The sequence below is a fragment of the Artibeus jamaicensis genome, unplaced genomic scaffold (assembly GCF_021234435.1).
Source record: "Artibeus jamaicensis isolate MK-2021 breed Jamaican fruit bat unplaced genomic scaffold, CSHL_Jam_final contig_233, whole genome shotgun sequence".
NCBI classification, from domain to species: domain Eukaryota; kingdom Metazoa; phylum Chordata; class Mammalia; order Chiroptera; family Phyllostomidae; genus Artibeus; species Artibeus jamaicensis.
The window spans coordinates 58,999,685-59,011,833 of NW_026521486.1; the positions used below are offsets into that span (position 1 = coordinate 58,999,685).

At 37.2% G+C, this 12,149-nt stretch overlaps 1 protein-coding gene across 4 annotated transcripts in view; it reads left to right on the plus strand.

Moving 5' to 3' along the window:
• Nucleotides 1–4,718: 4,718 nt before the first annotated feature.
• Nucleotides 4,719–12,149, plus strand: part of USP15 (ubiquitin specific peptidase 15) — a 121,506-nt gene continuing 114,075 nt past the window's right edge. Inside the window, exon 1 of one of the 4 annotated variants that reach the window (XR_005081808.2) lies at nucleotides 4,719–4,857. Coding sequence is in view for 3 of the 4 variants with exons in the window: in XM_053661564.1 (XP_053517539.1) it covers nucleotides 4,769–4,857 (89 nt within the window). In the remaining variant the exon portion in view is untranslated. The remainder of the gene's footprint in view (nucleotides 4,858–12,149) is intronic. The other 3 variants (XM_053661564.1, XM_037140294.2, XM_037140292.2) reach the window with 3 other exon arrangements.

Sequence of the window (12,149 nt, forward strand, 5' to 3'; positions counted from 1 at the left end):
CCACTGCCTTTTGTTGTTCAGAGAGTTTAAGGGAGAAAGGAGTTATAAAATCACGAAAGAGAAAAGAGTGAAGACTGTAGAGTGGTGAAAAAAATTTAGCGGATGAGGGAGTTATCAGAGGAAATAACTGTAGAGGAAATACAAGGTGGGAAGAAAAAGTGAAACAGTGACTTCTGTAGACCAAAGTTAGGAAGAGTTGAGAAATAGATAGCTAGGTCATCAACCATTGTTCCTCAGGAGATGTGCTGATTTGGCAGAGTCTTCCCTAGGCTCATGTAACCAGCACCAAACCAAACTGTGAGGGAGGCAAAGCATGTCCTGGAATTCTTTGTATGTTCTCCCATTCAGCGTCACTAAAAAAATGCAGCACTTTTTTTCCTTCTCTCATCCATCCCAGGCTGAAAAGTGGCTCTCATTTGACACCTTAGGGTTTTTTTGTTTGTTTTTTGTTTATTTTTCGTTGCTGTTCAAGTACAATTGTCTCCATTTCGCCCCCACCACTCCCCCCACCCAGGCAATCTCCACTTTCCACCCTTGATCTTACCCCCTTTGGTTTTGTTCATCTGTCCTTTATAGATGCTCCTGAAAACCCTTCCCCCTTTTCTGCCCATTATCCTCTCCCACCTCCCCTCTGGTTACTGTCAGTTTGTTCTTTATTTCAACATCTCTGGTTATATTTTGCTTGCTTGCTTTTTTCTTTTGTTGATTATGTTCCAGTTAAAGGTGAGATCATATGGTATTTGTCTTTCACCACCTGGCTTATTTCATTTAGCATAATGCTCTGCAGTTCCATCAATGCTGTTGCAAAGGGTAGAAGTTCCTTCTTTCTTTCTGCTGTATAATATTCCATTGTGTAAATTTACCATACCATAGTTTTTTGATCCACTCATTTACTGATGGGCACTTAGGTTGCTTCCAGCACTTGGCTATTGTAAACTGTGCTGCTATGAACATTGGGGTGACAGGTTCTTTTGGATTGGTGTTTCAGAATTTTGGGGGTATAGTCCCAGCAGTGAAATTGCTGGGTGAAAAGGCAGTTCCATTTTTAGTTTTCTGAGGAAATTCCATACAGTTTTCCACAGTGGCTGCACCAGTCTGCATTCCCATCAACAGTACACTGGGGTTCTGTTTTCTCTACATCCTCTCCAACACTTGTTGTTTGTTGATTGTGATGGGCATTCTGACATGTGAAGTGGTACCTCATTGTGATTTTAATTTGCATGTCTCCAATGGCTAGTGATGCTGAGCATCTTTCATATGTCTCTGGGCTCTCTGTATGTCCTCCTTAGAGAAGTGTCTGTTCAAGTCCTTTGCCCATGTTTTAATTGGCTTGTTTGTCTTCCTAGAGTGGAGTCGTGTGAGTTCTTTATATATTTTGGAGATCAAGCCTTTGTCTGAGGTATCATTGGCAAATTTGTTTTCCCATACGGTTGGTTCTCTTTTCATTGTAATGTTGTTTTCTTTTGCCATGCAGAAGCTTTTTATTTATATGAGATACCATTTATTTATTCCTTGCTCTAGGGGACATATAATTGAAAATATTGCTGCATTAAATATCTGAAATTTTCCTGCCCATGTTCTCCTCTAGGTCTTTTATGGTGTCACAACGTACATTTAAGGCTTTTATTCACCTTCAATTTATATTTGTGTATGGTGTAAGATGGTGATCAAGTTTCATTTTTTTGCATGTAGCTGTCCAGCTCTCCCAACACCATTTGTTGAAGAGGCTATTTTTGCTCCATTTTATGCTTCTGCCCCCTTTGTCGAATATTAATTGACCATACAGACTTGGGTTTATTTCTGGGCTCTCTAATATGTTCCATTTATCTATGTGACACCTTAGTTTTAAGCCTTACTCTCTTCTGGAGTGTTCACATTGAAGTCTTACCTCTTAATTTTTGAATACAAGAACCTCTGTGAAAGGAATTGTTTAAACATTGGTGAGCAAAGAGGGGAATTAATTGGAAAATCAAGGAATTCTTTCTAGAGCACCTCTAATTTCAAAATGTGTTCTGTCTTTTTATGTAAGGAGCACTTTGCTCATATCAATTTCTAAAGAACTCAGCATACTCCTTTTCTCAAAGCTATAGGTTAAATTTTTAATAATAAAGAAGGGTATCGAGAGTCTGAGACTGAGAAGGTAAGGTGAGACAATCACCAAGCAAATAGTATGTTCTTATAAAATTACTAAGGCAAGCATCAAAAAAGGCACTTATTCCAAATAAGCAGATGTAACCTCTGGCTTATATTCAGTTATCCTTGTGATTCAAAGGACAGTTATATTCCTAATCAATAATTTACTTAGTTATTTCTTAAGAGATGTAGACCTTAAACAATTTAGTATTTATGAACAATATCTTATTTCTCTTTATAATTGACAATAGAAGAAGCAGAAGTCAAGTTAATAAAATTTCCAAAAATTAGTAAACTGAAATCACTAGCAAGTTTATTGCTATAATAAAGATCATAAAGGTCAGTAGAAAAATAAAAACTGCTAGAATCTGGACCTAGACTGCTTGGTTTCAAATTTGGGTTCTACCATTTGCTTCAATGATTCATTAAAGAATGGGAATAATAATAATACCTCATATGGTTGCTATTTGCTTGTTGATAAAATGCTTTCTTTTCAGAGTCTTTCCTGACTCTGAAAATAATTAGCTAGGTCTACAAAATGACCTCATAAATATGATGTATAATTGAAATTAACATTGAACTTGCTTATCTATACCCAGGTAACTCAGTGCCTTGAACATGGTACAAATGAAGGAAAGGTTATTTTACCTTGTTGCATGGATACAGGCTTCAGTATTTCAAATATGCATTTTCTCTGAAAGGAAATTGGACAGCAGAGTGTACATAAGGCATCACTTCTCAATTACGTTTATAAAATGATAGCATGGTTTTGCCTTCAAAGTCTGTAATTTTTTTCAACAGCTTTATTGTGATATAATTTGTATACTGTATGTTGTAACTCATCCTGTCATCAATAAACAATATAAATGTTTGTTGACTGGCTACTATGTCCCAGACAATAAATATACATGTTTCATTTAATCTTTATTAAAAACCCTCTAAGGTAGGTATTACTATCCTCAATTTTATGATTGAATTAAAAGTTACAGTAAGTACTTTGCAGGTAGAGGTTGAGGTGAGATTTGAACTCATGTTCATGACTCCAATATTCTTCTCATATCACATTGCACCTCTGTGGAAATTTACTCACCTATCTTTCAGAGGTTGGCTGGGAAAGAAGGTGGGGGGTGGGCAGCAACAAATGGGACCCTTTGGTGGTACTCCTGGTTAGAGAAAGTCTAATTTTCTAACCTATCAAAAGAAAAGTCAAATAATGTAAGAAATAACAGTAACTGGAAGCTGTTTTCAGACCATCAAATCAAGAATGATATGATAATGCAAAATATTATTATGAAGAAAATAAGTAACCATAATGCTGATACACACAAATCGTAATGCCTCTCTATATACACTGCTTTCATTTAAACCAGTTGAACTTCTTACCAGCATAATTACACCCACCTTTACTCCATTCCCACCAAACGAGTTGGTGTAGACATTAAAAATAGAAAAACATATAGATCAGACCAGAATTCTTACCCATCTTTTGACTTTTCACATAATTTCTATTATCTTAAAGTAAAATATCTGTATATCTTTATGTTTGGAGATAAAGTTTTGCCACGATTCATTCATTAAACAAATACTTAAGTGGTTGGTATGTTAGGCAGGTCTGTGGTAGCCACCAGGTGTATAGAGGTTTTTTTAAAAAAAAGATGAAGCTAGTGCAGCCCAATTTATATTTTAGTTCAAGTTTTCCTAAAAAATAGTGTTATAGTGGATATACAGCACGTGGGCTTTGTAACTTGGGTTAAAACCTTGCCTCTACTTTGTGACCTTTGCATTACATTTTTGAGAGACTCGATTTCCCCATTCGTAACACCACTGACTTCAAATGAAAGCTGGTATTCTCTTTTCAGGTATACACACGCCATGGGAAGATGTGGCAAAGAAAATGTTACTTATGACATCCAGGTGATAGTGTCTTAGATGTTTTCTTCCCCTTTACTACCTGGCATTATTCGATACATATTTCACGCCGTGTTCACGGAGCAACTGGAACATGTTTTTCACTGCAGCTTAGCTGTCTGGGTGTGCCTGGAGAGGCAGCACAAAGAGCTTATAAAAGCTCTCCACCTACGACGGGAAGGAGCCCAGGAAGGGCAGTGCGGCCAAGCGTTCGGTTTCGGATTATTTTTTTCGCTTGGGCGAAATCGAGTTTAGGTTCTGTGACCCGCAACAAAAAGATTAGCCAGGAGCTGTTCAAATTTTTGCAGAGCTCAGCCGTGTCCACGCCCCCCACTCCACCCTCCCCTATGCGCAAATAAGGGTTTTCAGGCGTCTGAGGTAAAAAGGTATGAGAAGGCAGAAGTACAGGATGGACGGGGCAGTGTCACCGGTCAAAAGAGAGAGGACAAAGGTCCCCACCAAGAGTTAAAACCGAGTGGTCCCGGGAAGGAAGGAGCCAAAGCGAAATGCCCGACAGGCGGGGCCCCGGGGCGAGGGAGGAGGGCAGCAGACCAAGGTAGTGCACTCAACGTGCTCCCAGGGCCAGCTCTGGTACCGAGTCGCAGCACACCCCCGCGTCTCTTTTGGTTTCGACCTGGCGACTGGGCGGGGCCGCGGGACGCCATTCCCACAATGCTCTGGGGCGTGCCGCCGTCGCTGCCGCCTCCGCTGCCGCTAGTGGAAGAAGATGGCGGAAGGCGGAGCGGCGGATCTGGACATCCAGCGGTCTGACATCGCGACGCTGCTCAAAACCTCGCTCCGGAAAGGGGACACCTGGTGAGGGAAAAGGGTTGAGGTGGCTGCGGTTGCCGGAGGATGGTGGATAGCTGGGCGGGAACTGCGGGCTGGTATCTTTCGCTAGTGACAGGTGCGGACAGGTCCGGCGGCGGCGCCCTGGGCAGCAGGGTTTTGGCCACTCCGGAAATGTTGGGGCAGAGATTGGACCCAAGATGAGGGCCAGGGTTCGTGGCTTGTCCCGACAGGCTGAGAGGCTGGTAGGGAACGGCGGCGGCAGGGACGGTGGCGGTAGCTCAGGCTCGTGTAGTTCCTTCCCTTCGCCCTCCTTCCTCGGGTAGTGCCGCTCCCACTTCAGGCCTTCCCGAACGACAGGTTACAGGCGTTCGGCGTGAGTCTCTAAATGTTTGACAGGTCCTGGTCCTGCGGTTTATCACCATCTCACCCGCCGTACTTCTCCAGTCATTTCCTTTCCTGGCATTGTCGGTATCCAAGTTCCTTATTATTCTCATTCTTCCGGGAGGCAGGCTGCAGGATGTTTGCGGTTCGTACTACACAGGTGGCATGTGTCAGGGTATCACTTAAGAGAAGGAAACCTTAGTTTCTAATTCCTTGTCAAAAAGGAGAGGAAGGAGTAGGAAACCTCAAGCTTCGGAGAGATACCACGTGGTCTTGAGCTTTAGTAGAGGCTTGATAGAAACCGGCAGCCTTTCTTAGAAGTGCAGCCCTTCCCTCCCTTTTGAAACATAACGTGGGCCTGCAAAAAGTAGATAAGTCCACTTGAGGCTTAAGTCACTTGCTAGTATACAAACTTGTGAAATACCAAAGGATATACTTAATATACTGAAGGAAGTATGGTGGAGATTTTAATACTTGTCGGCTATATCAAGTGATATCCAAAATAACAAATATATGAATGTGTAACATAAACAGAAAGTGGTGTTTATTAGGAAAGATAATGTGCCTCTTTAAAAATTGTTTTCACTTTGCATTTTCACCATAAGAGTGGTGTTTAATTTACAGAGTTTTTTCGTGTACCCCAGTATGGCTTAATGGAAGCATCATGAGATTTAGACCCGAATTCGTTCCACCACCTAACTCGCAGTATGACTTTGAGGAAAGTTAATGTAAATCATTACACTTAAAGAATCTTTTTTTAAAGATTTTATTTATTTATTTTTAGAGAGGAAAGGAAGGAAAGGAGAGAAATATCAATGTGTGGTTGCCTCTCATGAGTCCCCTGCTGGGGCCTGCAACGCAGGCATGTGCCCTGACTGGGAATCGAACCGCGGTGGTGTGGTTCGCAGGCCCGCGCTCAATCCACTGAACTATACCAGCCAGGGTCATTAATTACACTTAGAGAATCTTCACCTGTGAAAATGGACAATCATAATTTCATTGATTTAACCTTGATTCAGTGAAATATTTTAAAACGTGATTTGTTCTATTTATGAGATAAGATTAAGTTTTAGTTACATTGTTATTACTGCCATTTACTTTTGATACAATGATGTTGTTTTAGTATCGTTTTTTAAGTAAGCTGGTCGGTGGCAGGCTTGGGACTCGAATTTAAGTACTTTGACCTAAGTCTTGATACTTTTTTTCTTATTTAGTTAGTCTTCATACTATATTTATGTAACAGAAATCTCCAAGGATGTAAACATATACTTGTTGCATTGCTGCAACAAATATAATTTAATTAGAGTGTCCCTAAGATGTTTATTACTGTGGGGAAAATTGGACATTTTGTAGGACATTAGTGAAACACCTTGGCCTGTGGATTGTTGAAGATTAAATCAGTCCTTGCTTCCTATTGTTTGTTAAAGATCACTTAAAAATTCTTAATTCACCTGGACTTTTACCACCTCATAAAAAAATGAATGTGGATTTTCATAAAATAGAAATCTGTAACTTAAAATATGAATATTATATGTCTATTACTTCTCTTTAATGCAATGTTTTTAATACTAATAATTGGTATTGGCACTATAAGGTGATAGCAATATATGTGAGTGTTAAACTTTTTTAAGTTTGGTATTTTTATTTTATTATTGAATTTATTGAGGTAACACTGGTTAACAATATTATACAGGTTTCAGGTGCACAATTCTACAACAGATCATCTGTACACTGTATTGTGTGTTCACTACTACAAGTTAAGGCCTTTGGGAGCATTACCATTTATGCCCCCATACCCTCCTCCACCTCCCCCACATCCCCCCCCCCATCACCACACTGTTGTACATGTCTGTGAGTTTTTTCTTTTTTTGCTCAGTTGCTCCATCCCCAGCCCCACTTTCCCATGGTCAGCTGTCAGCCTGTTCTCTATGAGTCTGTCCCTGTTTCGCTTTTTAGTTTGTTGTGTTCGTTAGAGTCCACATGAGTGAAATTGTATAGTACTGGTCTTTCTCTGCCTGGCTTATTTCACTTAGCAGAATGCTCTCTAGGTCCATCCATGCTATTGCAAAGGGTAAGATTTTTTTTTTTTTTTTTATGGCCAAGTACTAGTCCACCGTGTAAATGTACCACAGCTTGTTTATCCACTCATCTGCGATGGACATTTGATATTCTTAAAATAAAGTATTTTTGCTTTTTGACAGAGTTACAGTAAATCATTTTAAAAAGTAAATAGAGGAAATCTGTAAATTTTAGTGCCGGGTATGTAACCACAAAATTTTTCTCCTCACTCTGATTTCCCTACATATTTTAAGGAAAAAAATGCAGGAGTAAGAGGATACTGGGGAGTTGCAGAGGCCAGTTTGGTTTACATGTGAGCCAGTTTACTTGCAATTAGCAGGTGAAACCTATCCAAAAAAGAAACTAAGGTAGAGCAGAAGTTTGATTCAGAGTTTTAAGGTGAATAATAATAATAATAATCCACAAGTATGGAAGTGGTAAAGATATTTATAATTTAGTTGTTACTTGGGCTCATGTTTTTGGAACTCATTAAAATTAATGTTTAACACATTAAAAAATTTTCGCTTTTTAACATTTTTTTCAATCTTCGAAATAGTCTTTCATGGGTATTTGGGCAAATCCTGTGTTACTTTTTTAAACTGAAATGGGCCGTATGCCCCTTGGTATGTGTATTGGTATATGTATATAACCATTTTAGAAAGACTGCTTGGACTGTTGAGAAAAAAATGGTAGTTTTACCATAAATTTATTCCTGAAAGTTTATTATTGGTGTTTGATGTTATAGTCACATTATTAAAATGAATAGATTTTATTACTACATTGTGAGCACTTTGCAGATAAGGACTTTCTAGTGGTACTCTGGAAACTAACACCTGGGCAAGGGTAAATAAAGATTTTATTTTCGATTTTAGAGTTTGTTTATTTGTAAATAGTGAATGATTTTTAACTGCAAACTGACTTTCTAAAGCTGAAAATATGTTACATAGGTCCAAGATGAAGAACAAATTTTATGATGTGCTTGTTACTAGACTCTGTAGTGACAAAAAAGTCAAAATTGATACCTCTTAAAAAGGTAAGGTATGAAAATAACACTGATTTGCACTAGAAGGCGTAAAGCAGTAGTCTCATAGTGCTGTTTCTTGATATGTGTTTCAGCTACCATAAACAAGATTGGTAGGGTTTAAGAACTATAGAAAAAATGATAAAGGATCTAGAGTTATGTAGTTCAGGATGAATGTAAGATAAGTTAATCTTCAGATACAGGGTGGTTTTTCCTGTTGAGACAAAAGGAAAATTTGTTTAAAGTACATTAAAAAATACATTCCATGTAAGTATATTAGGGATAAAGGAACATTGTTAAAGGGATGGTAATTAAATGAGTTTCAAAGACAAGTTGGGGGTTATGGAATAATTTCTTTGGAGATATCTTTTAAAACATCTATTATGTGTAAATAAACAGATAACTACAATTCATCCAAATCTCTGCTTTATTTCCCCATTTTTATTAAATGTCATTCATTTACCAATTATTTCCACTAATTTTTATGTACAAGTATGTTCAGTGGTAGCACATAGCTAACTTTACAAATTAAATTTTACATGTCAGAGAGTAACTGTAATTTGTATTGAGTCATTTAAAATGTATATGATATTTTTATTTCAATAAATTGCCAAGGAATAGTCCACCAGATCAATGAGGTTTTTAGATAGGAGACATTGATTTCATTTTTAGTGCTTTCCTTCCATTCATACTCTTCTACTTAGAGATCTTTGAGGCTTTATTTTATATGGTCCCTTAATTTCTACAACTTTGATTTACACTAACAGAAAACAACCTATAATCACATCAGTTAATAATGTAAATTGACATTGTTAATCCATATGAACTTCAATGTGTTTAGTATATATTTCCTACAAAAATTTTTACATTATTGTTACTGCTAAAAAAATTTTAAGTTGTTCCATAGTGTTTACCACTAAGATAAGGTATGATTACATGATTTTCAGGAAATGAAACCAGAAAGCAAAACTAACTTAGTGTTGGTAAATTGATGAAAATAAGGGCAGAAAAAGTGACATTAAAGCATATTTTTCAAATTTTAGTTTCTTAAAATCAAGAAAAACATTTTTTAAAAATTAAATTTCATGTATTTTTAAAATCACTTCTGAATTGTTAGTGAATCCAAGATTAATATACCCTTTGTGAGCAGGATGATCCAGAGCTTTAGCAAGTGATTTTATTTATCTGTTTAGTGACATTTAGACTTAATTTTTTTCCTACATCGAACCATGTCCTATTAGCACATGCAAGTTATTAAATACATGGTCTTTTAACAAAATGGTTTTGTGATAACAGTCTTGCTTGCACATAAGTGTAAGAAGAAAAAGTTTGGCCATGACCTACAATATTACATTTAAAAACATCATGCTATATACTGTTTTAAGTACTTACACATGTTAACTCACTTAGAACCACAATTCTAGGGCACTAGAATATGAATGTGCCACAAATCACATTTAACAGAATAGGAGTCCTAGGCTCAAAGAGGTGTTCATGCAGTGATATACTTGAGATTTGAACCCAAGTACATAGTCTAGGACTTTAATTCAGGCCCTAAAATCACTGTACTATACTGCCTCTTATTTGCAGGATGCATTTTAAAATGTAGTTTCACTTTGAAAAGAAAAAAAAAATCACTATTTCTTTCTCTGTAAATGGAGTCTCTTTTAGTTTAGTGGCACAATTCTCCCATTCTGTCTCCAGCTCATCTTCTGTGAATCTTCACTTTATGCGTGACAGAATGTAGAGAGAATCTTAATATCTTGCTTCTTGAAATTAAAATGTGTTTAAAGATTGATAGGTGTGCCCAGCTGGTGTAGCTCAGTGGATTGTGCACAGACCTGTGAGCCAAAGGGTCACTGGTTTGATTCTGTCAGGGCACATGCCTGGGTTGCAGGCCAGGTCACCTGTGAGGGGTGCACGAGGGGCAACCACACATTGATGTTTTTCTCCCTCTCCTCTTTCCCTTCCCCTCTCTCTAAAAATAAGTAAATAAAATGTTTTTTAAAAAGATTAATAGGTGACTAACTGAATATGTAGAATGAGTGCCATTTTGATCCAAAAGTGCATTTAAACTGCACTTGTGGATCATTTGTGATTGAGATTTTGGGTGTTAATTGTTTATCAGTAATCATAAGCTTTTAATAGGGACCCTTTGGCTCCTTCTCATATAGTTTTACAGAAATAACACATCAAGCAGTTAATAAGGACTTGTAAGATATTGTTTTGGTACTTTGCCTGTATTTTGAAAGTAAGTCTCTCTTTTTGGACTGAGTCCAGAGGAAGAGCCCAGCCAGAAAATGCAAATGTGAATGGCACTTTATGTTCCATGTTTACCAACTGATTTTATTCAGAAATAACTTTGAGTAAATTTTCAAAGTAAAAGACATTTGAATTAAGGCAGTAGAAAGTACATGACTTTATTGATACCTCTTTAATACTTGTGGAAAACTGACATTCTGAGTAGTATTACTGCTAGTAGAACAGTCAGTTTTCCCATCTTAGTCATTAGATATATCCATTTTATTACATGAATTTACTGATTTTTCTTTTCATTTTGAGAATCCCTTTATTAATAAACTATGGTTCTTATAAAAGTGAATTGAAACCATTAGCTATATTGGCAGGGAGATAAGGGGAGGGATGGTTGAGAAGTGTGTTTGTATGCGATATTTGATTTGATCCTCAAAATAAGTATCAAGTATGTATTTATAGTCCTTTCTTTTAGATAGGGAATCTGAACTCAGAGAAATCAGGCGGTTTAACATGTGCTTTGCAAGTGATAAAACCATCACTAGTGAACATTTGTTGAATGCTTACTCTGTGCCAGACACTATACTAAGTGTTTTATACTGTGTAGCCTTTAAAGTAAGTGCCCTTATTTACCTTTGTAGCTGTTTGATCATTTCAGGGCTGGTTTAGGTTTAAGTACATAGTTTATAGTGATTTGAAACACTAAGTATATTAACATCTTCTCAGTATTAAAAATGTTTCATGTTTGTCAGTACTCAAATGTAACTCAAACAGTATTTCATTGTTATTAAACTAGTAACCTATTCCTTGTTAGTCCCCACATGGAAAATTTCAACAGTTGCTCATTTTTTTCTTCCTTGAGTAGTAATAGCAGTTCAGATTGTGCCTTTTATTTTCATTTTCTCAGTTACCACTGTAATTCATACTTTACCTTAAATTAAGTCCCTTGAAGCCATTTCTCCTGATTCTTTCTCCACTGGTTCTTGAAACAAGAATGTAGTTCCTTTCATTTTATCTTCCAGGTTACACACAAGTCACTACTAAAGAAACCTAGAATAAGACTGATTATTAAGTGACCTCAGTTTTGGATACAGATTAAAATGATGTATCTGAGAGAATGTTGAAAATGTTTCCTCAAAAAGAAGTAAAGAGGTCATCTTGTAACATAAGCAGAAAATGACTGTAGGATTAGCCTGTATTTCATTATGCCTAGAACACTTCTGCTTCCATCAGTGGGATTCTGCATGTTTTCCTTATAGCTCTCCAAAAAGAAAAGGAGGGTAATAACTACTTTTTCTTTTCCGTATGGGGAGCTAAGAATTCTAATGCCCCCTTCCTTTTAGCTCTGAGAAGATTCAGATATTAGCAGATAATTCCTTACTGTTAGGGAAAATTGTTTAGCAAAAGTAGCCATAGAAAGGCTTCCTTTGTGAAGGAAGTCAAAGATTTCCAGCCAGTCTAAGAGTGGCTTTGAGGCAAGACTATTCTTAAGTTTTAGAGAGTTGGTTAAATCAAAACCTGAGAGCATTAGAGACAAAATTAATTACTTGAGTGAGAAGAGTATCAGGTTCCTTTAGTGGACAACAAAAAGATTAGGAATGAT